At 36.4% G+C, this 26805-nt stretch overlaps 1 protein-coding gene across 2 annotated transcripts; it reads right to left on the minus strand.

The window, feature by feature from the left end:
- Positions 1-1376: 1376 nt before the first annotated feature.
- LOC133298658 (uncharacterized) lies at positions 1377-26430 on the minus strand. 2 transcript variants are annotated; one of them, XM_061497987.1, is made up of 14 exons: positions 26417-26430; positions 22645-22753; positions 22432-22527; positions 20947-21030; positions 19850-19924; positions 19594-19674; positions 18593-18732; positions 13740-13979; positions 13265-13439; positions 10540-10623; positions 4329-4506; positions 3590-3789; positions 1875-2086; positions 1377-1765 (listed from the first exon to the last, which is right to left on the minus strand). In XM_061497987.1, exons 1-13 carry the CDS (start codon positions 26428-26430, stop codon positions 1877-1879), a joined length of 1686 nt encoding a protein of 561 aa, XP_061353971.1. In that variant the 3' UTR covers positions 1377-1765; positions 1875-1876. The 2 variants fall into 2 exon arrangements, with proteins under 2 accessions (XP_061353971.1, XP_061353972.1); XM_061497988.1 differs by lacking the exons at positions 22432-22527; positions 22645-22753; positions 26417-26430 and adding an exon at positions 21632-21734.
- Positions 26431-26805: the final 375 nt, after the last annotated feature.

Below are 26805 nucleotides of genomic sequence, written 5' to 3' on the forward strand. Positions count from 1 at the left end.
TGATAAACTATTACCATATATATATATATATATATATATATATGAGAGAATCCTAACGATTCATTTATAAATCAACGATGATGATTTTGTCATTCTGTCATTCTTTATTCTAATATTTTTCTCACTCATTTCCATCAACATTGATATCATAATAAGAAAGAAAGACTTTAATATTTTTGATAAAAAAAAAAAATAACTATTCAAGGAAATTAAAATTTTACTTACATTTCATCTATATATTTGTATGCAAATATTATTTCATTTAAAAAAAATTATTAAAAATCAATTTTGTATAAAATATTTTATAAACGTGTTAAATATTTATTTTATTAAAAAAAATTAAATGCATTAGATATAATAAAAGAAATATTTTTTTTTTTAAATTTAACTTTGGATGGCTCAGGAATAGGCCTTAACCAATAAAGTTTTCGGCCCATGCAAATCATTATTGTAGGCCTTTTACCTCTAACTTGAATGGGCTAGGCTAGGACTTAATGGGACAATCTCACCTATTTTGATAGGTCTATAATATGGTAAAAAAAAGAAAGCAGCATTTGAAGAGCTGAATTGCTATTGACATGCCTGTCGTAACCTAATTTTTAAATATGCTTATTTTTTAACCTAAGCATGTTGTAATTTATTATGTTGGTCAAGCCCGGATAAGGGTATAACTTTGGAGAACAATAGTGCTCAATTATCTAGGAAATGATAAGAAAATGGCCCTGCAGCCAAATCCAACCGTTCTGTTTAATCCCCTGAATTTTTGAAAAATCATGTTCACTTAGTTCACCTCTGAATCCCTTGTCTGTAACATGCAAATACGGTTAGTTTCCATTCAAACCTAAACAATGAAATTTTTGATTAATTCATGAGTGGGATCTTGTGCCTATCTGAAACCACGGTGTAGCCTTTCTAGTCTTCTTAACAGTATGCATGTGCATAACATACTCTGAATCTGATATTCTTTTTTTATTGATGGTAACCTCTCATAACATTTTGTTTGGAATCAGCATCAAAATGAAAAAAGACCATTGAGTAAAGGCCAGACTACCCTACTCCCACCCAAGTAACAAAGTAAAAAATGAAAAAATTCTTTCTTCCAAGAACACGGGGCATGCCCTTATGGACCTGACATCTGTAACAAAGCTGACCACATCCGAAAGGCAACGAAGGTTTAGTTCATCAACGGCTAGACGTTTGAACTTCAAACCTACTGCACTGCCAAAGCACAGAGCTTCCTCACTCCTGGTTTTCAATTGCCTTACCAACATTACAACCACTATTGACAAAGAAAAGTCCATCACCCCAGCAAACACGACTTTTGATAGAGAAAATATACACAACTAACCAGAGCGGGTGATATTAATATTCCCTAATTCGTTTGCAGTACTAAAAACACAAAAATATAAGCAAGAACTGGTGTGGTTAATAATCACACACACAAAAAATATGACTGGCTATTGCAGCATCCTGATATAAAATCGATGAGACAACTGCTAGATAGAATGATTGAACATAAATTGATGAACTGGTCCAAAATTCCGTAGCATTCTCAATACTCTTGTACAGGATATATTTATAATTATAATAGCTAACTATGGATTTATCTACTAGAACTATCAATGATCAAATCAGATTAAGGGATTGCGTCTAAAAGGAATATACCTTGTGGCATATAGCAACTCAACCCAGAATGCACACTGGACTAAGCCACTTGGTCATGTCTTATAAGCATTTTGCAATCACAAATAAACTGGGATGTATCCTGCTACAGAGAAAGGCATTAACAGAGTAATAAAACAAAAGGATATTCAAGGAGCGGTGATTGGGTACTGGGATTACATGGCAGAGAGATACACAAACAGACAATTTACCTTTAGTAACAGGAGGATCTTAAATCTTTGTCAATCTTCTTCGCAATTATGGCCACATTTCTTGGGGATATGTTTGGGTCAAATATCGGTAACAAGTAGGCTTCCAACGCACTACCTCGCTCTTGAAGAAACAATAATCTATCAAGCAGAATAAGAGTTTCCAAAAGAGGCCCTAAAGCAGCTCTGAGAGACCAATAAGGTCCTATGAGATCCTGTACATAATTGCTACACTAATAAGTAATTAGTAGTTCTACTTTTGTCTTGGATTACAGCATAAGTATACATAACTTTTGAAAGCTACATATCAAATTATGTTTGTTGAAATTCTAGCTAACATTTATCTAAATGCAGTCCATACATGATTTTGCAGAAAACTTTATTTTATGACCATAAGTATATTGACGGGGTAGCAAAAAAGAACCACCAATGGATAGAAATATAAACATTAAAACAAATATTACAACTTAAAAACTCAACATTCCACGGTTTACCTAGGGGTGTCAAAACAAGTTATGACAAGCGGGTCGACCTACGACACAAAAATTCGTATTCAGGTTGACCTGCAAAAAAATTTGTGTTGTGTTCGTATTAGGACAAATGGCCGATAAAAAATTCATGTCATGTCAACACGAATTCGACCCCTTTTTTTTGAACTTTTTTTAAATTTTGACCCATTTTTTTGGTCAATTACTATTTTGACCCATCATTTGTGTGTCATTTGTCTAGTGTCTTGTCAACCGGCAAAAAATTTGTGTCATGTTCATGTTAAAGATTCTGACACGAAAAAAAATTTGTGTCATGTTCATATTGCATGCATTTGTGTCGTGTCAAAATTGTATCGTGTCGACCCGTTTTGACAACCCTAGATTTACCTAAAAACATAGTGTTAGAAAATCTAGAAAACATCTCATAACATCATTAATGTATCTTAAAATATTTTAGAGTATCTTAGAGGATTTCGGTTTTCATATTTCATTATATTTCATGATTTGTTTGTTAGACTAAGATTAGAAGTCTAAAATTATTATAATTTGGGTTTAGTGCTTTTATTTTGTATCTCATAATATCACATCAATATACACAATATTATTCATAGTCTCTTTTTTATCTCTTTTCCTTCTCGTCTACCCAAATCCCTATAATTTCAACATATTGCAATCTATCGAAGCTTCTAAACTTTTGAAGGTTTTTGTTTCTTTTCATTCAACATTGTGCAATGCCAATAAACCATACTATTTAGGTAACTAGAAACATGATAAATAATGTGGGAGCTGGATTAATGGTTTCATTTCTTACATGCCCATTATAATCCGACCAAAGATGCATCCAACCACTCTGTCTCTGCCACCATTTTATCCATTCACGACATGAAAGTTGAATTCTTATGTTTCCAACGACATATGTTTGGAGCTTAAACAACCTAAATAATACTGATGGCAAAATATGAAGAATACGTAAAATAAGTCATTTCCAACCAAGCAACCAATTTATTTCAACCTCAGGAACACATGCAACATCAAGCTTAAATCCTACTTATTATAAGAAGTAATATTTCAAAATTACATACAAAGTGGCAAAAGAAACCGTAAATAAGCAACAAAAAGAAACCACTAAATAAAAAATAAGATCCTAGACAAATTAAATTAGGTCTACGTCTCTACGAGCATTATACTGACAATAGTTTGAAATAATAGAAGAAATTGAAATTGACGTACAAGAAATGGTTCTGCTTCCTTCCATATGCCTTGAAGGTTTATATCATGTGAACATTTAATTCCAAGATGAGACAGTCCAGACTGGCAGAAATTCTCAAAATTTGAAAATTTGTCATCAAATTTAGTCCCTTCACATCCAGCACTTCCATTAGATTCACTAGGTAAGGCCTGTATTTCTGATGTGGAGCCCGAAATCCCTTCTGTAACACATTGATAAAGGTTAAGCATGTATATCAGTCATTCAAATGCTACCACCCTGCACAGAACAATCACAAGTTGTTTCAACTAAACATGTGAATGAATACTCTGTCACATATAGCAGCTTTTGTAGTCTGTTTTCGTAGCAGCAGAAAGGTTATATCAAGTGTTTTTTGGGATAAAATAAAAATAATTAGAGATGAGAGAAACAAGTACAAGAACAGACAAGAGGTACACTCCTAGAAGAGAACAAAGAATATAAGAACTAGACAACCAAGACAAAATATAAAGTAAGCACAGATTGCCACTCTCTCTGCATATCCATCAAAGAAGACCCATTGAAATAGCTATTAGCTAGCGGTAAAGAGGCTAAGAAGATTACTTCATCCACTAGGTTAGAGCATCACTACCTATCTCTCTTCTTCTCAAGTGTTTTCTTTGTTTAACCTTTCTTTGGTGTTGGACATGAAGTAAACAGAAAAAGGGATTTCCAATCATAACAGGCAGCCATAAACTCTCAAAAAGGACATGATTCAAATACCAGTTTCTGATTCTGCAGGCACTACAGGGGTGAAATTTTGTCTCGTGTAACAAGTATTTCCTTTAAGATGCAGCTGGGACTCTGCAGATCTCCTTTGATGTCGCCTGCGCAGAGCCTTCCCTTTGCGCCCAATTGAAGGAGCACACATCACAACTTCCGGATAATACTTAGAAAGAACCTTCAGGATCAAAATATATAATTAAAAACATAGAGGATGTGAATTAGGGGGAGGATGAATCGTTTGTAAGGACCCACTGAAAATGGGGGTGTCATATCCAGTTACTGGAGGAGAATACAATAGTACAATGAATAACATTATAATGATATTTTGCAAGTTGTATGCATTTTATCAGTCTAGTCTAATATCTAAGAAGCATATTGATCTCACTGCACTATATTTTTGCAGGAAACAATACAAAATACCTCTGGATCAGGATACGTATCAAGCATAATGCAAGTGTAGTGCAGACAGGACTAGCCCAGACTAAAAGAATATACAACCATTCTTTCTCTGTATGGCATCAATTTCATTTTCATTATTAGTAATTTTCCAATTTCTCATGTTCAGAAACATATTGTTGCAAGATAGTTGCATTCAAAAATGAAATAGAACTGTAGAAAATCAGAATTCAAATTCAAATATTTTCCGTTTTTATTTCTTATTAATTAGGAATAATTAAGATTAATTAGGATTGATTGTTTTTTATTTCCTATTAATTAGGATTAATTGTAATTAATTAGAATTAATTGTGATTAGGTTTAGTGAGTCATAGCTGAGTCATTCTTATGATTGTGATTAGGTTTGGTGAGTCATAGCTGAGTCATGCTTAGCTATTTTTTCTTGTATAAATACTCCTCATTCCTCATGTAATTATTGAATATCGATATACTGAAAACCTTTTTCAATATGGTATCAAAGCAGGTTGGTCCTGAGAAAACTCAGCCACCACAACCACCGTCAAACCGGCGGCACAACGCCGGAAAACTCAACCTCCAACTATTATTAAGGTTATTTTCCCTTCCTACAAAGTCCCAAGAGCAAAGTAAGGCTACCAATCACTGTAGAAGGCAAAATCCCAGCTTTCCACCGCCGTCAGCAGCCGTCGGAAAATTTTTCCGACAACATTTCCGGCCAAGATCTGCACCATTCGAAACAGGAGCCGATCTACAAGTTTCAAGAAGGACCATCGGATTCTGCTGAGCCACGCGCCCCCACGCGCTAGAGAAAGGACGGAGCGTCCGCCCTACGCGTTACCACACGCAGCCATGTTGATTGAAAGTAAATTTCCATCCAGCAATGTTGCTCAACAAGGTATAGCGTTCCATGTTGATAATAGTAGTCGATGGATTCTTGATTCAGGGGCTTCAGATCATATGACAGGTAATGCAACCTTATTTTGTTCTTATACCCCTTACTATCAACAATCACGAATAAGAACAGCAGATGGCAGCTTCTCTACTATTGCTGGAAAAGGATCCATTAAACTTTCTGAACACATTACTTTGAACTCAGTCCTTCATGTTCCCTCTCTTACTTGTAACCTTATCTCTATCAGCAAACTTACGTTTGAGTTACATTGTATTGCCAAGTTTTCTGTCAATGCTTGTGTTTTCCAGGAGCAGGACTCGGGGCTGATGATTGGCAGTGCTAGAGAGGAAGGAGGACTTTATTATTTAGAAAAAGATTCTTGTGAAGGAAAAAATTTTGTGAACCACTCGGTATGTTTGTCTGATGATTGTGATGATGTTTTGTTGTGGCATCGTCAGTTAGGACACCCAAATTTCATTTATCTTCAGAAGTTGTTCCCAAGCTTATTTATCAATAAAAATCCCAGTTCTTTTTCTTGTGATATTTGTCAGCTTGCAAAACATTCTCGTGTTTCTTATCCTCCTAGAGTTCATCATGATTCTTCTCCATTTACCTTGATTCATAGTGATATATGGGGTCCAGCCCGTGAAAAAAATATTTCTGGTGCTCGTTGGTTTATAACTTTCATAGATGATCACTCTAGGGTATGTTGGGTATACCTTCTAAAGGATAAGTCTAACGCTGCATCCATCTAACGCTGCATCCATTTTTAAAAACTTTCATGTTATGGTTCAAACTCAGTTCCAGACCTCTATCCAAATTCTTCGAACTGACAATGGTACTGAATATTTTAATTCTGTTCTTGGAAACTATCTCAGCCAGCATGGTATTCTTCATCAAAGTTCTTGTCCTAACACCCCTCAACAAAATGGGGTGGCTGAAAGAAAAAATAGACATCTCCTTGAAGTTGCTCGAACTCTTATGTTTACCATGCATGTCCCTAAATATTTGTGGGGGGAAGCTGTCTTCACTGCAGCATACCTCATCAATCGGATGCTTTCTCGTGTCCTAAATTTTTAATCTCTTTTATCTTGTCTTACCCACACCTTTCCTTCTTTCCGGGCTCATTCTTCCCTTCCTCCCAAGTTGTTTGGCTGTGTGGCTTTTGTACATGTTCTTCCCCATCAAAGGTCCAAGCTCGATCCTAAGTCCATTAAATGTGTCTTCATAGGATATCCTCCTAACCAAAAGAGCTACAAGTGTTACTCATCTTCACTTCGTAAGGTCTTTGTTTCTATGGATGTCACATTTGATGAGAGACAATCTTTTTTTCCTTCGACTTCTCTTCAGGGGGAGTCTATTGGGGTTGATGGAGATAAGTCTTGGAAACCAAATGATTCTGTTGTTTTGCCTTTGCCGTTGGAGACAGGGGGAGTCATTATGCAAAAGATAGGGGGAGTTATTGTGTCAGATAATGGAGATCCTCCCGAGAAATGGGGAAAGTTTTACAGCAGGCGAGAATCACCTCAGGAGCCTCTAGACTGCCAGGATTCTGACTCAAGTCTTAGTTCCAGCAACACTGATACAGCCAACCTAGATGTGCCTATTGCTCTCCAAAAAGGTACTAGATCTTGTACTGCTCATCCTATTTCTCATCATATCACATATGAAAAGTTGTCCCCAGGTTTTCATACTTTCAACACTATGTTAGACAGTACAAAAATACCAAAAAATATCCAAGAAGCACTTGATGATCCAAAATGGAGGAATGCAGTCTTTGAAGAAATGGATGCACTCAACAAAAATGGAACTTGGGAGTCTGTAGCATTACCCAGAGGAAAGAAAACAGTAGGTTGCAAATGGGTGTTCACAATAAAGTTTAATGCAAATAACAGCATCAACAAGTATAAGGCCAGACTGGTTGCTAAGGGATTCACTCAAACTCATGGGATATACTATCAAGAGACATTTGCCCCTGTTGCCAAGCTTAACACTATCCGAGTTCTTTTATCACTTGCTGCAAATCTTGGTTGGCCCTTGCAACAATTAGATGTAAAGAATGTTTTCTTGAATGGTGATCTACATGAAGAAGTTTATATGGATCCACCACCTAGTTTTGAAAAAGGAGACAATTCAGTATGCAAGTTGAAAAAGTCTCTCTATGGTCTTAAACAATCTCCTAGAGAGTGGTTTGAGAAGTTTACTCAAGCTGTTAAGGGAAGAGGATTCCTCCAAGCTCAGACTGATCATACTTTATTTTTAAAACACTCTAATGGTGGTAAAATTGCTATTCTCATTGTTTATGTTGATGACATAATTGTCACAGGTAATGATTGTGAGGAGATAAGCTCTTTGAAGAAATGTTTAGCTAATCAGTTTGAACTGAAGGATCTTGGATCTCTCAAATATTTCCTAGGCATGGAAGTTGCTCGAAGTAAGGCAGGAATTTCTTTAACTCGGAAGAAATATATTCTAGACCTGTTACAAGAAACAGGAATGCTTGGGTGCAAACCAGCAGAGACTCCAGTTGAACCCAATATTAAATTGGGAATCGAAGATGGGAAAGAAGTTGACAAAGAGCAGTATCAGAGATTGGTGGGGAAGTTGATCTACTTATCTCACACTCGGCCTGATATTGCATTTGCAGTTAGCATGGTTAGTCAATTCATGCATTCTCCTAAGGAAAAATACATGAGTGCAGTTTATAGAATTCTGAAGTACCTCAAAAACACCCCTGGTCGAGGATTGTTCTTTAAAAGAGGACACAAGAGGATGATTGAAATATATACAGATGCAGATTGGGCTGGCTCTGCATTGGACCGAAGATCCACTTCAGGATATTGCACCTATATTTGGGGAAATCTTGTGACCTGGAGAAGTAAGAAACAAACAGTTGTTGCCCGGAGCAGTGCAGAAGCAGAATTTCGGGCTCTAGCCCATGGTATTTGTGAAGGAATTTGGTTAAGAAGACTCCGTGAGGAATTGAAGATCTCTTTTTCCCTACATGTCAGAGTGTATTGTGATAATAAGGCTGCTGTCAGTATTGCTCAAAATCCAGTTCACCATGACAGAACAAAACATGTGGAGGTTGATCGCCACTTTATCAAAGGAAAAATAGATGATGGAAGTGTATGAATGGTGTATATTCCTACCAAAGAGCAGATTGCAGATATTCTCACTAAGGGCCTATACCGGCCAGCCTTTGAAGACTTGATTGGCAAGTTGGGAATGATCAACATTTACCTCCCAACTTGAGGGGGAGTGTAGAAAATCAGAATTCAAATTCAAATATTTTTCCGTTTTTATTTCCTATTAATTAGGAATAATTAAGATTAATTAGGATTGATTGTTTTTTATTTCTTATTAATTAGGATTAATTGTAATTAATTAGAATTAATTGTGATTAGGTTTAGTGAGTCATAGCTGAGTCATTCTTATGATTGTGATTAGGTTTGGTGAGTCATAGCTGAGTCATGCTTAGCTATTTTTTCTTGTATAAATACTCCTCATTTCTCATGTAATTATTAAATATCGATATACTGAAAACCTTTTTCAATAAGAACACATATATGCTCTTTCACATAAAAAAGAAAGACATGGTAAAAACATATACAGTACACTATTATGATGAAAATGGCTAAGCCCTTGCCAACAAATTTTTGTGCATTTATCCGTGTCTTGTTTAATTCAAAAAATTTAAAGCTAAATTATTCTATGAAATTTCATTAAATCCAAACATGAACAATGTTGTCTATCCAAATTAAAATCATGATATATATATGTAAATATATTTATATAAAACAAGTGGACAAAATTTTTTTACTGTCTTTTTGTATAAGGAAGACATGAAAGAAAAGGAAAATATTAAAGGAAGGAGGAACGAGACATACTCCTATGTGCAACATAAAAAGACAAAGAGAATTAGCAAATAGAAAAGCCATCAGTAAAATAGAGCACTCCAATCGATTTGAACATCAGTCTAAGAGAATCTGCATAAAACACTTGTGGACAACGTAAGGAACTTAATATTATAAACCTCCCAAAACAGAAAAATTGGTAAAAACACATTTGCTTAAAAATTATTCCGTTTTCCACCATACAAAAAACAAATATTCAAAATCAAATTTGGGCAAAGATAATCACAACAAAGTCTTTTGATGCAAGCAATACTAGACATTAGAACTATCCAGAATTTCCTCTTTGCAAATTAATACCATAAGATAATTAACTATATAACAGAAAAAGGTACTTTCGTTTGTATTTTCATTCCCCAAAACAAATAAAATCCAAGCTCGATTACCATAGAGGCAGTAACGACATTGTAGACTACCACCAAAACCCCAATCTGTGAAACCAACAATATATTATTATTTCAGGAAAAACTTTTAAAATATAAATACAAAGAATTTATGCTCCACCCTGAAAGTTGAAATAAACTTGAAAGAAAGATCCTTTAATCACTAAAAAAAAGGCTCAATGATGGGAGAGAGAATAATTTCTGAGGTTAAGTTTCAGAATTAATGTATCTCCATATTCTACATATGAATATTAACCAAGTATCACTATTTAAATTTATCAAATATAAATCAATTTCCAATAAAAGAAATTTTATGGAAGGCAGAATATGTGATTAGCATTACAAATTTATAATCATCTCATCGTATGACATCCAAAATAAGATTTATAAGCAAAGTTGATCTTGTCTGGTTAGATAAATTGGATATCACAGTCTCATTAAATTAGTTATTTTAGTACATTTTAAAATTCATGTGCATCAGGAAAAACAACATTAAATCGCCAACTACATTTTTCTTTAATATTCATATTAAAAGTAAGATGACAAGCGTTGAAACAATGGAAGTTACAGATAACATACAACAAAACTAAGTTATGATTTGGTACCATTTGAAAAGCAGCACGAAATGCATGTAACTCGAAGTTGTGAACGCCAGCATGCATATCCAGGCTCCTCCATCTCTCTGCACTCTAACAAGATAAAATAATACAGTAAATTTCTCTCACATGACTATGATGTTTAAATTCAAAATCTCTCACATGACTTTTAAGTTAAAACTTAAATAGTATTATGAACAATCGTTACAAGTATGAACTAAGAAAACAGCAAATTCACAAAAATTAGACTGGAGGGAAAAGTCAGGATCAATAATTGCAATTTCTATTTATGCAGAATTGCCCCTCTGGCTTTAAATGAGCTACAATGCATTTTGGTATTCCTCATCTTAACCCCAAGTGACGCAGGAGCAGTAGAAAAGAAAATAACTAGTGGTGGGGTTATATTTTTAATTCCAAGGTATTTTGTTTAATTTTCATGGATTCTGTTTATGGCTAGTATTTTAGGTCAGATTTATGTTAATTAAGTGTTCACCATTGTAAAGAACCAATTCACCCAAAATTTTAAGTTGTTGGGTGAGGCTACATTAATTGGTTTTATATATCTCAACACGCCCCCTCACATGAGAGCCCACTGGGCTTGAAGGGTGGACAATGCACAGCCCACCTACCTGTGCAAAGAAAGAAATTTCACTAAAAAGAAAGTGGGGGGCGGTGAGGATCGAACCCAGTACACCGAGGCTCTGATACCATGTTAGAATGTATGAATGTATTGTATTCAATTGTATTTAGAACTGTACAAAAGTCCTCGAGGTTAAAAGACCTAATGGGCCAAGCCCAAATAACCTGCTAAAATAACAGAATAATAAATATACAATACTATTTAATACAATATTATTTCTAACAGTTTTATATATGTTGGATATATATATTTTGTACGTTGTAAAATCTTAGGTTTTACGTTTTTGCTCACCCCTACCGTTTCTACGTAGACTATACGTTTTAACAACATTGATTACAAAAGTATCTTGGGGCCTTCTAATTACGTGTCCGAACCACCTCAATCTATGTTCTCTCATATTTCCTCCACCGGTACTACTCCCACCTTTCGTCGGATATCTTCATTTCTTATCTTATCCATCCTCGTATAATCACTCATTCACCTTAACATCCTCATTTCCGCTGCTCCTATTTTATGCTCATGTTGCCTATCTGCTGGCCAACATTCAGCTCCATATAACATTGCAGGGAGTATCTAAGGGGAATTTTGCAGTCACACAAAAACCCAGATGCACTACGCCATTTCATCCACCCTGCTCTGATTTTATGATTTACATCCTCATCAATCTCTCCACCTTTTTGCAAAATTGATCCAAGATATCTGAAAGCATCCTTCTTGAGTACCTCTTGTTCAAGCAGATGCACAAAATCTTGATCTCTATCTCTTACCAGAGAAAACTCACCCTCATATACTCAGTCTAGCTTCTGCTTAACGTAAATTCTTTAGACTCCAACGTGCTCCTCCACAATTCTACTTTTTCATTAACACCGGCCTTGGTCTCATCAATAATCACAATATCGTCTGCAAAAAGCATACACCATGGCACTTCCTCTTGGATATCTTTTGTTAGTTCATTCAAATGATGGACAACTTGGTGATATTCTCTTCTCAATTTTTGTTTTGCTATGGCTATTAAGAGACAAGTCAAGAGAAGAACATCTAACGTAGAACAGATGCTTTGTTTGAATGGCTAGTAATGCTGTCTGGATTCTCAAATGTTCTTAATATATTCATCTGTCAAATGACCCAAACTTTTTTTCCAATCATGGGCAAACTAAATGATTTGAATTTATGGGAAAATAAAGAAACCAATGTTTTTGATGAAGAATCCATTGCTGAATTGGAAGTTCAACTTTCGCAAGATGTGTATCAGAGAACTATTATTGCTATGTTATATATGACTACAAAACTTTCTCGTGAGGGCCAAGTTTCTCACCTCCCCAAGGGAATTGATACAAGAGCAGCAGAATAGAAAATAACTAATAGTGGAGTTATCTTTATTATTTCAAGATATTTTATTTAACTTTTGTGGCTTCTATTCATGGGTAGCATTTTAGGACAGATTTATGTTAATTAAGTGTTCTAGTGTCTTATTCGTAAGGCCCAAGGACTCCTAACAGGCTTGCGTTAGCACTAAGTGTCAAAGATTACAATTTGGGAATTGTTTCTCGTAACATGCTTTCGTGTAAGTTGTACCTAGGAAGTTGTAGTTTAAGAATTGGAATTTGGAATTTCTAAGAGATTAGGCTGGAAGGTCATGAAGTCTGAAAAATCTTAGCTTGCACTATAAATACTAAATCCATAATTATCAGGAAGAATATTCTTCTTTCCTGGTCTGTCACACCACATGACATTCTGACTATTTACCCTCCCTTTAGTGTAAAGAACCAAGTCAACCCAAAAGCTTAAGCTATTGGGTGAGGCTACATTAATGGTTTTATATATCTCAACACGCCCTCTCACACGAGAGCCCACTGGGCTTGAAGGGTGGACGATGCACAGACCCACCTACCTATGCGAAGAAAGAAATTCCACTAGAAAGAAAGTGAGGGGCGGTGAGGATCAAACCCGATACACCGAGGCTCTGATACCATGTAAAGAACCAAGTCAACCCAAAAGCTTAAGCTATTGAGTGAGGCTACATTAATGGTTTTATATATCTCAACATTTAGGCATGCCAGTAAGTAGAAGGGGGGAACCAAAAAGATCATGTACCTGGCAAGCAAGATCACGTGCACTTTTTCCGAGTGATAAGCCAGTGGATCTTACAGCATGACTCATTGGAAATCCACATAGAGATCCACCATCCCCAATGCTTTCTTCAGATAGTAAATTGTAACAGCAACCAATACTAACAATAGCTTTAACATCTTTGCACTCTAAGAAAGTCCTAATAAAGAAAGGATTGGAAGAATTACAAGTCTGTAGAATGTAGATTATGCATAATAAAGTAGCATAGACAGAAACAATGGCAATGCTATAAAACAGGCTGTTATTGGAGAAAAACCAGCAATAAAATTAATGGTGTGATTAACTGCAAATAAAAAATGAACTTTAATGCGAGAAACTATGTAATGAATCAGATGTTAGTCAACTATGACATCCAGATTTAAAGAAATTAGAAACAGTTGATATATCAGTTAGAAAGCACAGTTGAAAAAAAGAGGCTCAATCATATTTTGAAACTCACTTCAGCATAGTCACTGAAAGGTCACCACAGGCATGAAGCCCAGCAAGAACAGTTGAAGGTTTTTTGTTTGCATCACTGGGCCAATTTAGTTTCCCTTGATCTTCTTGATTTCCTCCCTTCAACCCGGATTGCTCAACATCTTTTCCAGGCAAAGATGTTTCAACCAAGGTTTTCAATGTGTCAATCGACAACACACAGCACGTGATTGTCTTTGGCACATTCAAAGTCCGCATACCTGATCTAGAGCAAAACAAATAACACACAAATGAGTTCTCATAATAATAATAAACCATAGAGATCAAAATCACAACAAGGCCAATTTGAACAACTACCAAGGCATATTTGAACTGCATTTACCCTCCTAAACATACACGTAATATCATCCTCATATAATTTTTTTTTTAAATAATATATTCATAGTATGAAAATTGAAACTTATGCCTGGAATTCCTAAGGAGTAAAATGCTCACTTCTTGCCTTATCATATATCTGTTAGTCATAACAAACATCCTTAAGAAGATTGTACGTACTCCCTAACATAAAGTCACATTCAATTGAATATGAAATATATTGTATATTCAAGTGTGTAAGTCTGTACAAGGAGGCTCTCTATTTATAGAGACTAAAAGACCTAATGGGATGACCTAATGGGCCAAGCCCACAATCTAGACTATTCTAGACTATTCTAATAATAATAAATTAATATTATTTCTAACACTCCCCCTCAAGCTGGTGCGTATATATCAAAAGCTCCCAGCTTGTTACAAATATGATCTATTCGGGGACCTCTAAGAGCTTTAGTGAATACATCCGCAAGTTGATCATTGGAATTGACAAATGCTGTCTCGATCTCCCTTGACTGGATCTTTTCTCTAACAAAATGACAGTCAATTTCTATATGCTTGGTCCTCTCATGAAAGACTGGATTAGAGGATATATGCAAAGCGGCTTGGTTGTCACAAATGAGCTTCATAGGCCTTTATTCACAGAGATGGAGTTCTTTCAGCAATTGACTCAGCCAGATGAGCTCGCAGGTTGCATTTGCCATTGCCCGATATTCTGCCTCCGCATTGGATCTGGCGACCACAGTTTGCTTCTTACTCTTCCAAGAGATCAAATTTCCTCCGAAGAGAACACAATACCCTGAGGTGGATCGTCTATCTGAAGGAGAACCTGCCCAGTCAGCATCTGAATAACTAGAGATCTCTGAACTCCCTTTATTTGTATATAATAAACCTCTTCCTGGCGCCTTTTTAATATATCGGAGAATTCTAATAACTGCATCCCAATGGGAGTCACAGAGAGAATCAAGAAATTGACTTGCAACACTCACTGCGAAGGAGATATCTGGCCTTGTCACAGTAAGATAATTCAATTTTCCAACTAGTCGGCGGTAGCGACTAGGATCTGGCAGTGGCTCCCCCTGTCCTGGTAATAACTTAACATTGGGGTCCATAGGTGTATCAATGGGTTTACAGCCTACCATGCCAGTCTCATCTAGGATATCCAGTGCATACTTCCTCTGACAGATGGAAATGCCCCGCCTAGACTGTGCAACTTCGATCCCCAAGAAATATCGAAGTCTGCCAAAATCTTTGGTCTGAAATTGATTGAATAAATGCTCTTTCAACTGATCAATCCCGGTCTGATCACTGCCTGTAATGATAATGTCATCAACATAGACCAGGAGATAAACGCACTGTCCAGAAGAGCTATGCCGGTAAAAGACAGAATGATCGGCTTTGCTTCTGATTAATCCAAAGGATTCAACAACTGAACTAAAACGGCTAAACCAGGCCCGAGGAGATTGCTTCAGGCCATATAAAGATTTCCGAAGTTTACATATCATTCCAGAATTCTCCCCCTGAGCAACAAAACCTGGTGGTTGCTCCATGTAAACTTCCTCCTGCAAGTCACCATGTAGAAAAGCATTCTTAATATCAAGTTGGAGAAGGGGCCAGTGATGAATGGCGGCAAGGGCAAGAAACAGGCGAACAAAAGCCATCTTAGCAACAGGAGAAAAGGTATCCCCATAATCAAGACCAAAGATCTGTGTGTATCCCTTGGCCACTAAGCGAGCTTTAAGGCGATCAACAGTGCCATCAGGACCAACTTTAACTGTGAACACCCATCGACAACCAATAACAGACTTCCCGGGAGGAGCACGAACAAGATCCCAAGTGCCATTGGAGTGAAGTGCCTGCATTTCATCAAGCATCGCCTGGCGCCACCCTGGATGAGATAGTGCTTCACCTGTGATTTTAGGGATGGAAACAGAAGAGAGACTAGAAACAAAAGTAAAATGTTGTGAAGAAAGTCTGTCATAACTCAAGAAAGAATAAAGGGGATGAGGATTTCGAGTGGATCGAATACCTTTCCGAAGGGCAATGGGAGGAGTCTCTGATGGAGGATCCGGAGGAGAAGAGCCGACAGGAAAGGGCGATGAGTCATCAAGAGGCAAAGTCGGAGGAGGTGCAGGCTGACGACGCTGGTATGTGAGGAGAGGACGATCTGCAGGTATGGAGGTAATTGGTTGCTCCTCTGGAATAGGGTCACCTGCAGCTGGTAAAGACAAGTCAAGAAAAGGAACAGGAAGGACCTGATCAACTTGGGACACTGGAGACGGAGTAGAGTGAAAAGGCTGCTGATCAAGGAAAGTGACATCAGCAGAAACGATATAACGCTTGAGATCAGGAGAATAGCAACGATACCCTTTTTGAAAACGTGTATACCCAAGGAAAATACATTTGAAGGCCTTGGATGTCAACTTGTCTTTGCCTGGAGTAAGATCATGAACAAAACAAGTACAGCCAAAAATATGTAAAGGCAGAGGATAAGAAGGTGCTCCGGAAAACAAAATACTGTGGGGAACATCATTATTTAGCACAGAAGAGGGCATGCGGTTGATAAGGAAACATGAGGTGATAATAGCATCTGCCCAAAAACAGAGTGGGACGTTCATATGAATGAGAAGGGTACGTGCAGTTTCAACTAGATGTCTATTTTTACGTTCAGCGACTCCATTTTGTTGTGGAGTGTGGGGACAGGTAGTCTGGTGTATCGTCCCTTGTGTATCCAGAAATTTAGAAAATTCAAGAGACACATACTCTTTTGCATTATCACTGCGCAAGATTTGAATAGAAGAACCAAATTGAGTTTTTATTTCTGCACAAAACTTTTGATAAATTGAAAATAACTCAGAACGATTTTTCATTAAATAAACCCAAGTGCAATGGGAGAAATCATCAATAAAGGTGACAAAATACTGAAAACCCAAAACAGACGTTGTTCGACTCGGACCCCAGATATCAGAATGAACAATAGAAAAAGGAGCATCAGCTCTTTTATTGACTCTATTAGCAAAAGAGGAGCGAGTGTGTTTTCCTTGCTGACAAGAATGACAGTTTAAAGACTTAAGATTGGATAAAAAGGGAACCATATGCTGAAGCTTGGAGAGGTTTGGATGACCCAGACGGCTGTGAATTAGCTCAGGAGACTCTGTGAGAGAACAGGCTACTGGAGAAGGTGGTGCAATCAGATAGTAGAGACCTCGTGACTCAACGCCTGCTCCAATCGTCTTCCCCGTACCCGAATCCTGCATAGAAAAGGATTGTTAAGAGAAGGTAATAGTACATGAAAGAGAATGAATCAACTGGCTAACAGAGATTAAATTAAAAGGAATGCCAGGTATATAATAAACAGAACTCAAAGTTAAAAGGGGAGTTGGGTTGGCTTCCCCAATTCCACGAGCAGGAGCCTTAGTGCCATCAGCAAGAGTGACAGGGGGTAGGTTATTAGAATAAGAAAGTGAAGTGAAGAGATCTTTATTACCGCAAAGATGATGAGTAGCACCTGAGTCTATTATCCAGGGTCCAAGAGATGATTGATAAAAACAAGCAACATGATTACCAGTGTCTTGAGTAGGATGCTGAGAAGAAACCTTCTTGAGAAGTGCCTCATAGTCGGCACTTGAAAGAGTTACTAATCCAGTTGAAGGTGGCGTAACATCAGTTTGAGCAAATTTGGCAGACGGTGGCTTCAAATGAGGGTACTTCCTATAGCAGCGTTCTTCAAAATGCCCAAGATTCTGGCAATAATTGCAACGAGGCCTCTGTCTGCGGCCACGTCTGCGACCGCGTCCACTGTTCTAATTGGAATCATTGGCCCGAGAAAAGAATGGAGATGGGGTAGTACCGGAGATGATGCCAGTCGTGTTTTTGGACGCATTATTTGAGCCCTCCATCACAAAATAAAAGGAGATGACCAGAAAATAGCAAAGAACTACAAGAAAGCAAGAAATCGCGCAAAAACGTTGCACAAAAGTGTCCAAACAACGGGTTTTTTCACTAATATCTTTCAAGCGGATGGGACCCACAACGAACGGAGACTAGATCTGGAAAGAGGGTGAGGAGGCGAGCAAGATGGTGGTGGTCCGACCTGGAACGGTGGCCGGACGGTGGTTTTGTGGCGGTTTCCGGCGATGAACGGAGGCTGACGATCTTTTTCCTGATGAAACGAGGTTGAGGACAAGTAATTTGTGACTAAATAAGGGTTAGGTGTGAAAGGATGGTTGCCGGTATTGATGCACGGCAGTAAAAAGAAAGGAAAAGATATATATGCGGAAGCAGAGCCCTCAGATCGAGAGCTCTGATACCAAATTGAATCTGAAATATATTGTATATTCAAGTGTGTAAGTCTGTACAAGGAGGCTCTCTATTTATAGAGACTAAAAGACCTAATGGGATGACCTAATGGGCCAAGCCCACAATCTAGACTATTCTAGACTATTCTAATAATAATAAATTAATATTATTTCTAACACATTCCATTAATTGCGGTAAATAAGAACGTACCCAGATTTTACCATCTGTGATGCATAGTGCTTTTTGATTCGTTCTGCCCGTGCATCAGTAACAATCCCATGATGAGAGCATGCATCAATTGCAATGACAGGATGCTGATATTGAAAGGCAAGCACTTGCGCAAGATAACCCTAAAATACAACATAAAATTATAGGCAGCAAACATAAATAAAATATCATCAACATCAACTTTATCCCAATTTAGTTGGAGTCAATGGTCGATGAATCTAAATAAAAAGCAAGAAAAAATTGAGGGAACATATAAATAAAAATAGAAAAAAAAATAGTTGTTTCAATAAGAAAACAAAAAGAAGTAAGTTCAGACAAAATTATCACAAATGTAGGCAAAATTTATGCTCACTTCTCAACCAACATGCAGAATTTCATCTCTGACACTGAGGGATCTAATGGAAACAACGAAGCAGTAAATGCACAGACTAAATTATCACTAAATGAAGTTGCAAATTATGCTGGTTGGTCAAACAATATACAGACTTTCATTTTTTGACACACAGGGATCTAATGCAAACAACAAAGTAGTAAATGCTTACACCGAAAGCATCAATAAATAAAAGCAAAATTTATGCTCACTTCTCAACCAACATGCAGAATTTCATCTCTGACACTGAGGGATCTAATGGAAACAACGAAGCAGTAAATGCACAGACTAAATTATCACTAAATGAAGTTGCAAATTATGCTGGTTGGTCAAACAATATACAGACTTTCATTTTTTGACACACAGGGATCTAATGCAAACAACAAAGTAGTAAATGCTTACACCGAAAGCATCAATAAATAAAAGCAAAACCTTGCTCACTATTCAACCAAAATAGACCCTCATTTTTTACATTGAGGCAACTATCACTCCATCCTTAGGATTCAAAACAAGATACTTACTTCTAACTATGCAATGTCACTCAACTTGCCAAACAGAACTAGGTTCAACATCTTGCCTTACAGAACTTAAGCAAAAGGAAATGAAGCCTCACCTGACCAGCACCAACATCAACAATAGCATGAGCTCTGACACCGCCTGCAACTGTACTTACAACAGCAGAAAGAACTTCTACCTGTGCACATGAAATTCTTTTTTTATGAGGTATTGAAGGCCAATAAATTTCTCGATAAAAAAGAAAATGAAATCTAAGACTCAAGATTTTCTTGGCTAAAACCTCAAGTCCAAGACAACATCTTGTAAATTCATAAAGAAGGCAATTATAAAAAATGTGAAAAACAAGGACTCACTTCATGTCTTTTCTTTACATTCATGCCCTGGGCAAGAACACTGTTAAGTGAAGTCATCTGTAGGCCAGGCAATGCCTGCAACGATCAAAACAAATTTACGCATCAAGACCACACAATCAAAGACTAATAAGATCAGGTCAAATACTAAAAGAAAGATAGAAAAGGAACAGAGGAAGATGGTGGGATTTATATTACTGTAATGGAAAGTTCATACAACAGAACATTAAAATTAAGGAGAAAACAAAATAGAAGGAAGAAGAAAATGTAATCCCAGATTATTTTTCGACTCTCCCAAAACCATACCAATAGCCCAATACAAAAGATACCTCTCCTCTTCCCCTACTAACCTTATATATTCTATTAAGCAACCATATAACTGTAAAAGGTTTCCTAAATCTTCTTCCACACAAATTAGTTATACAGAGCATGGGAAAGAAACTCAGTCCTCTACGCCCCCTCCTACCATACACCCTAGCGATGAGTGGTTTCCTACCAAAGACCCTCTCAAACAGAGGTCCCAGATAAATATAACTTGAAAACAAAAAGCATATTAAGTCTTCAAATCGTCTTTCTTATTATTAAATTCTGAAAAATTCTTCACGATTATTTTGAACCTACATGAATTGCCATTGAGCAAAAAATAAAGTTCAAAATATGGTCATATTAAATCAATTGACCAAAGAATATTATCAAAAGATAATTAACATGAAGGATTGCACTTTGACTGGATTGATATAGCCAAGCAATTGAAAGATTAAGGATATTTGTTGTCACTAAGTTTTTATTGGCTCAAAAGGAAAGGGAATGAGAAATTCAGTGCAAAAATAGTACAATTGAGATTATTTCACACTAAAAGTTGCACAGGACAAATGAACAATATGCATTGTCAGTTGTCTCGTTTATACCCCCAACTGTCATCCTTGTATTCTGTTGCACATGATATAAGTAAGAACTACCCAAACAGAATGTATAAGCCTTGTCCTTGTCCATCACTATTATCAATCAACAACATTGAAATCTTCATTAAATCTCAATCAGCAAGATCTTGCCCAGATTTCACAAAGGTAAAGGTTAATCACTAAGTAAAGATTATGTACCATGTTTAAATCTGCTTGTTCTTGACGAAATACCATAGACCTTAATTTTAGGATGAACTCCTTCAGAGAAGTTGGCCACTGATCCTGCCGCCAACAAAGGAGAAAATAAGCATACTAAAATAGAAAATAAGGTATCCTCAGAAGTCCGAAAGAAGCAAACAGGACAAAATGGACAAACATAAAAAGAGGAAAACTTGAATACAAAAAAATACCTCCAATCCTGCTGTGTACCAGTCTAAGAAAACCTCTAAAAAAGTAAAAATAATCATTGACTGAATACCATAAAAGTCAAATAAATTAGTCTGTTCCCGAAACTTCAGCTTAAAATCCGCAGCCTAATACCCCAGCCAAATACACCAAATAGGACAAATAAAGCACAACAAAAAAAGAGGCTTTTCCACCTTGATACTACCAAAACCTATTCCAAAGTTGCAGGAGACAACCTAGACCCACAGAAAGTGCCAAAGAGACTATATAGAACACACCAAGCTACTTAGCAGTTTAATGAAAAATGACAACAGCTTTCAGAACTACAATAAACACAATACACAAAATAACAAGTAGCAACTAATAAACAAATTAAGTAAAGTGGTCCAAATTAAAAACTAAATTTAAGACTTAAAAAGCCAGGAAGGAGAACAGAGATTTGCAAGAAAAAAACACAGGAAGGATCCCAAGCCCAAACCTTCCAATATACACTTGAGTCCAGAAGAAATCCAAACAGAACCCAGCAAGACCAAGAAGCGAACATAACGAAGAAGTTTCCCTCCAATTAACAAGGACGAACATAAACTGATAACACATGGAAAGTCAAGAACCAGCAATGCACCTAAGACGCGATGAACCAAAGGATAAAAGGAAGCACAACCAACAAGATGGTCCTTCCATCAAGAATAATCATACAATAATCAAAAAACCACGGCCTCCATGGTTTATAACTGTGTCTAAGAATGTCACATGAACAGTCCCACAATTTCATAGAAACGGATAGAAAGTACAAGAAAGAGAAAGAGAGAGAGAATGTGAACATTGAGCTTTTTGAACTTGATTATGATTGTTGCATCATCTCTGCAATAGCAGAATTGAATTTATAGACTTACATAAGCTTGCTAAATGCTTAGCAATGCCAGCAAAGAAACTAACTAACCAATACAGTTCAGCTTAAAACTGAAATAACCAACAAGCTGAGTCAGCATGCAACAAACTATAACAAACTGAACAGAAGAAGAAGGACTGATCTAGTATCAATTGCAGCAGATTGCTACTATTGTTCTAATACTCTTAATAGAATTTCATAAGATCATCACTCATATAACACCTCACTACACAATTAGGTATATTTTCTGCTACACACAAAATTATAAAATAATCGCCAAATCCTATCAGACAAATAACTAAATACTAAACGTAGATTCCAAAGAAATTGAAGGAAAAAAAATCCATTAAAAATTAGAGAGATAAAAGAAGATGATGAAGTAAAAAAACCTGTACAACTCCAGAAGGTATCAAGAGAAGATTCTGAACAGGTTCACCGCGCAAGCAATCGATCCATTCCGCGTTAACATTCTCCCATAGTCTATCCTGAAATTCAATCGTAACCGTTGGTTTATATTTCATTTTATTTAAAAAATAGAATCACTTTTTTCTCGCATAATCTAAACTAGTCTGAGAAGAATGAATGAATGAATGGAGAGGAACCTTGAAGAAATTGACGACGTGAGAATTGATTAAGAAGGAGAAAGGCGTAATGAAGTGGATGATGTCGTTGATCCATGCGAGGGTTTCGGAAGCGGTCTCACATGAATACCTGCACTCACCGCCACCACCTTCCGACATTGTTGGCCACTGAGAAGCGTTTGGTTGAGTTGCCAAAAGATAGATAGATAGCAGTTAAAATCGGGACTTTATCAAAAATCCAAAAAAAAAAAAAAAAAAAAAAAAAAAAAATTATAAAACTTAAAATTCTAAGGTAAAAAAATTTGTAAAAATGTAAGAACATTTGAAATTTTGATAAAATTATTTTAATTAAAAATCATAAAATTATAAAAGTATATATTAAATCAGAATTTTAACTACTATGGTGAAGATTCAAGATGTTTTGACTCTTTTTTAAATAAATAATATTTTTTATTGTATATTTTAAACAAATTGTATAAAATAATAATATTTATTTTGATATACATATATAATTCATATTAAAGGGTCTTATAATTCAAACCTGAATTTTAAAAGTATAATATTTTTCTCATGTCAAAACAAATTCTTCTCTTAACCACGTATGAAAGAGATAGGGTGCACTGAAAACATGTGAGACTATTACATGTGAGAGCATTAAGCAAGAGAAGAATTTTTTTAGGTTTGGATAATTCGATTTGTGATCCATGCTAAAATCAAAAACACAATTTTTTTTATGTATATTCAAGAAAGATAACAATATGTTTTTGTTTGGCTTAGTTTTTATTTTATTTTATTTTTGGTAAACAAAAGACCTAAGCCCAACAAGAAAGAAATAACAAAAAAGAAAAACTACGAAGGAAGAGATACAATGCGATCTCTCCCCACTAAAGCAAAATCAGCCAAGAATAACAGGCGAATTCCACCCGGAGATTCCTCAAAGAGTATCTGGTCCTCTTGCACAGACAAATCAAGTAGATAATTTGTCAGCCAGTCAACACACATATTGTCTTCTCTAAAAGTATGTTGAAGCTTAACTTCCCAATCTCTATCAATCCATGTCCGTATTCGAGACAACAAACGCATCTCACGGACTGCTACACCTCTCTTGGTGAGCCCAGTGATCACTAATAATGAATCACTTTCCAGAATTATTTTCCTAAATCCAACATTCCACGCCTTCTCTAAACCATGCAAGATACCCCAAAAGCTCAACTCTAAATGTTGTACAGAACCCCAGTCTATATGTAAATCCCACCAACCAACTACCTTGGGTGTTACGGACCACACCCCCACAAGCTGCTAAACCTGGATTTCCACGCGCTGCACCATCTGTATTTATCTTTACAAACCTATCATCTGGGAACTGCCAGGTTATATTTAAATGACTACATATAGCTAATACACGAGACTTCCTTATACTTGTAGCTAACTGCACATCCTGGACAAACTTCATAATAGTTTCAATTTTAATATCGAGTGGAGGAACTATCTCTCCCTGGTTGACTTTATTTCTCAATTCCCAAGTCTTCCAACAAGTGATAAGAAACATAGATATCCAACCTTCTGTAACATTGTAATTTGCATCCACTCCAAAATTACAAGCAAGCCATGAAACAATATCCATATTAAAGAAACCCGATTGCAGATTATTTAGGAAAATCAACTCCCAAACACTTAGCGTTGGAACCCTCTTAGAGAATGTAAAAGTGATTCATTCTCTGTAGAGCAACATGGACAAAGACTGACTCCTCCATTCCAATTAGCAGTTAAACACTTTGTCATTAACCGTTGGTGCACCATCTTCCATGCAAAAGAATTTATTCTCTGAGGGCCATTCCAACACCAAAGTCTCAGCCGATTCTTAGCAAAATTATCATTTAAATAACCATAAGCAGTAAAGAATTTATAAATTTCACTCGCCGAAATTGTATTAGAATCAAGGAAACACCACATACTTTGATAAACCCTTGGTTTACCATGTTTTTATGCTAAATTCTACAAGAATTATATGGTAGATTGCATGGAATTCAATGTGTTATATGATAAAATCATAAAGATTTGAAAATTGAGCCAACGTTTTGATATCTTGCATGTTTTGAAGGTAAATTCACAAGATTTGGTGCTAAGAAGTGATCAAAGAATCATAACAAAATATTTGAAGCTCAATCTGAACCAAAAGAAACCAATGCAAGCCCAGTCAGCCCAATCTGCAAGATCTTAAATAAAAACATAAACAAATCAAGATTTGATTGGGAATTGATAGAGATTCATTGGGAGATTTGATGAAGAAATAAAAGATATGACTTCAAAGGTTATAAATAGGGAGTTTGGGGTCAATGGAATTCAACCATTCACAGACACACCACGGGAAATACACAGAGATCCAAAGAAGGAATCCTGTTGCGGAGCGTTGGAGCACTGGGGAACCAAGTCAACATCACACCAATGGAGTCTTGGGGAACTATTTTCTTTATTATTGCTTTTGAATTCAGTATGCTAGGCTAAGTTTTTTTGTAGTTAGGGGTAGATGGAACCCAATTGAATCCTTATGCTTTGAATTAAGTTGTCTCTGAATCCTTTTCTTTTTGTATTTGAATAAATTTATCTGTCTTTAATGTTTTCTATGAGTTTGCTCCTTATAGATTGATTTAGGGGAATTGTATGACAATAGGGATGTTGGTGCATGAACCCTGATTTGATTAATTTATCACAATCCTTGTGATCTAGGGATAGACATAGGGCAATTGTGCAATCTTTAACTTCTTGATCTTAATGCATGTTTTCTTGGAGAATAATCGGGGAACTAGAGTTCTTTCAAGATCACATAGATTTAGGGTAACAAGAAATTGATCCCTAATTAACTTAGAAAGAATTGATTGGCATTATATTAAGAGCATATTCTTGACAGTTTAATTCATAGCATATAGAGGAGATTGGGGAAAGTCGAAACCCTAACTACACTTGTTTTTAATCTTTAAATCAATCATCTTTCCAATTGCTTTTTTTTTTTATTCTGAATTTTAAATTGCATGTTATTAATTGTTTTCTTTTTAATTTCAATTTTCTTCATCTAAATATTGATTGTCCAACTAAACCGCGATTAGCGAACTAGTGTTTGAAATTCAATCCTCGTGGGAACGATTTCGTACTCCGGTACACTTTTATTACTTAACGATCGGTGCACTTGCCGAGTTGCCACATACTTCTATTAGGTCCATCATCCAGACAAGGAGGAAGGGTGCTTCGAATCCTATCCAAAATACTGCTAGGAAACCAAGTATTCATCATATTAAAATCCCACTCACCATTACCATTAACCACATCAGCAACCATAAGGTTCCCATTGAAATGAATATCCTCACCAGTAGCTAACTCATCTAAAGATCTTAAATTTGATAGCCACTTATCTTTCCAGAAATGAACATTTCTACCATCCCCCAACTCCCAAATCAAATTTTCCTTCAAATCATGCCACAATCTACAGAGATTTTTCCAAAGAGGTGAATCTCTTTTTCGCGCCACAAATGAAGAATCAGCCCTACTCCCTGTTTTATACTTAGCAAAAAGCACCTAGGCCCAAAGATGATGAGGCTCAACATGCAATCTCTATGCTTTCTTAGCTAGAAAGGCGTCATTCATGAGATCCAATCGTTTCAAACCCAGACCTCCTTCAATCTTTAGAGAAGTAATAACATCCCAGCTAATAGAATGATGCCTACGCTTATCCTTCGTATCTCCCCATATGAAATCTCTTTGTATTTTTTCTATGTTTTGGCACATTGAAGAGGGAAACTTACAGCTTTGCATCTGGAAGAAAGGAATTGTTGACAGGACTGATTGAGAAAGTGTAATACGACCCGCTTCAGACAAACACTGTTGCTGCCAATTACTCATTTTGTCTCTAACCCTTTCTACTATCCTTTCATACATCTTCTTTGAGGCTCTCCCATGTTGCATCATTGCACCTAGATACCTCCCCATGTTTTTTCACACGTTTGAAACCACTAATGAAAGTTATTCGATCAATAGTTTCATTTGAAGTATTTCTTGAAAAGAAAACACGAGTTTTGTCAACACTAAGTCTTTCACCTGACATATCTTCAAACAACTTCAAACATTTAAAAAGAGTATGAATCTGCTCCTCCTTTGCTTCCATAAACACCATCAAGGCATCTGCAAAAG

Source organism: Gastrolobium bilobum, unplaced genomic scaffold, assembly GCF_033153095.1.
Source record: "Gastrolobium bilobum isolate Gb01-03AN ecotype WA unplaced genomic scaffold, APGP_CSIRO_Gbil_v1 utg10414, whole genome shotgun sequence".
Taxonomy (NCBI): Eukaryota; Viridiplantae; Streptophyta; class Magnoliopsida; order Fabales; family Fabaceae; genus Gastrolobium; species Gastrolobium bilobum.

Coding starts and splice junctions, on each gene's coding strand:
- LOC133298658 (XM_061497987.1), bottom strand. Junction 13,440..13,739: donor CTTTCAGTGACTATGCTGAA/GTGAGTTTCAAA, acceptor TTTCTTTATTAG/GACTTTCTTAGAGTGCAAAG. Junction 3,790..4,328: donor GCCTGCAGAATCAGAAACTG/GTATTTGAATCA, acceptor AATGTGTTACAG/AAGGGATTTCGGGCTCCACA.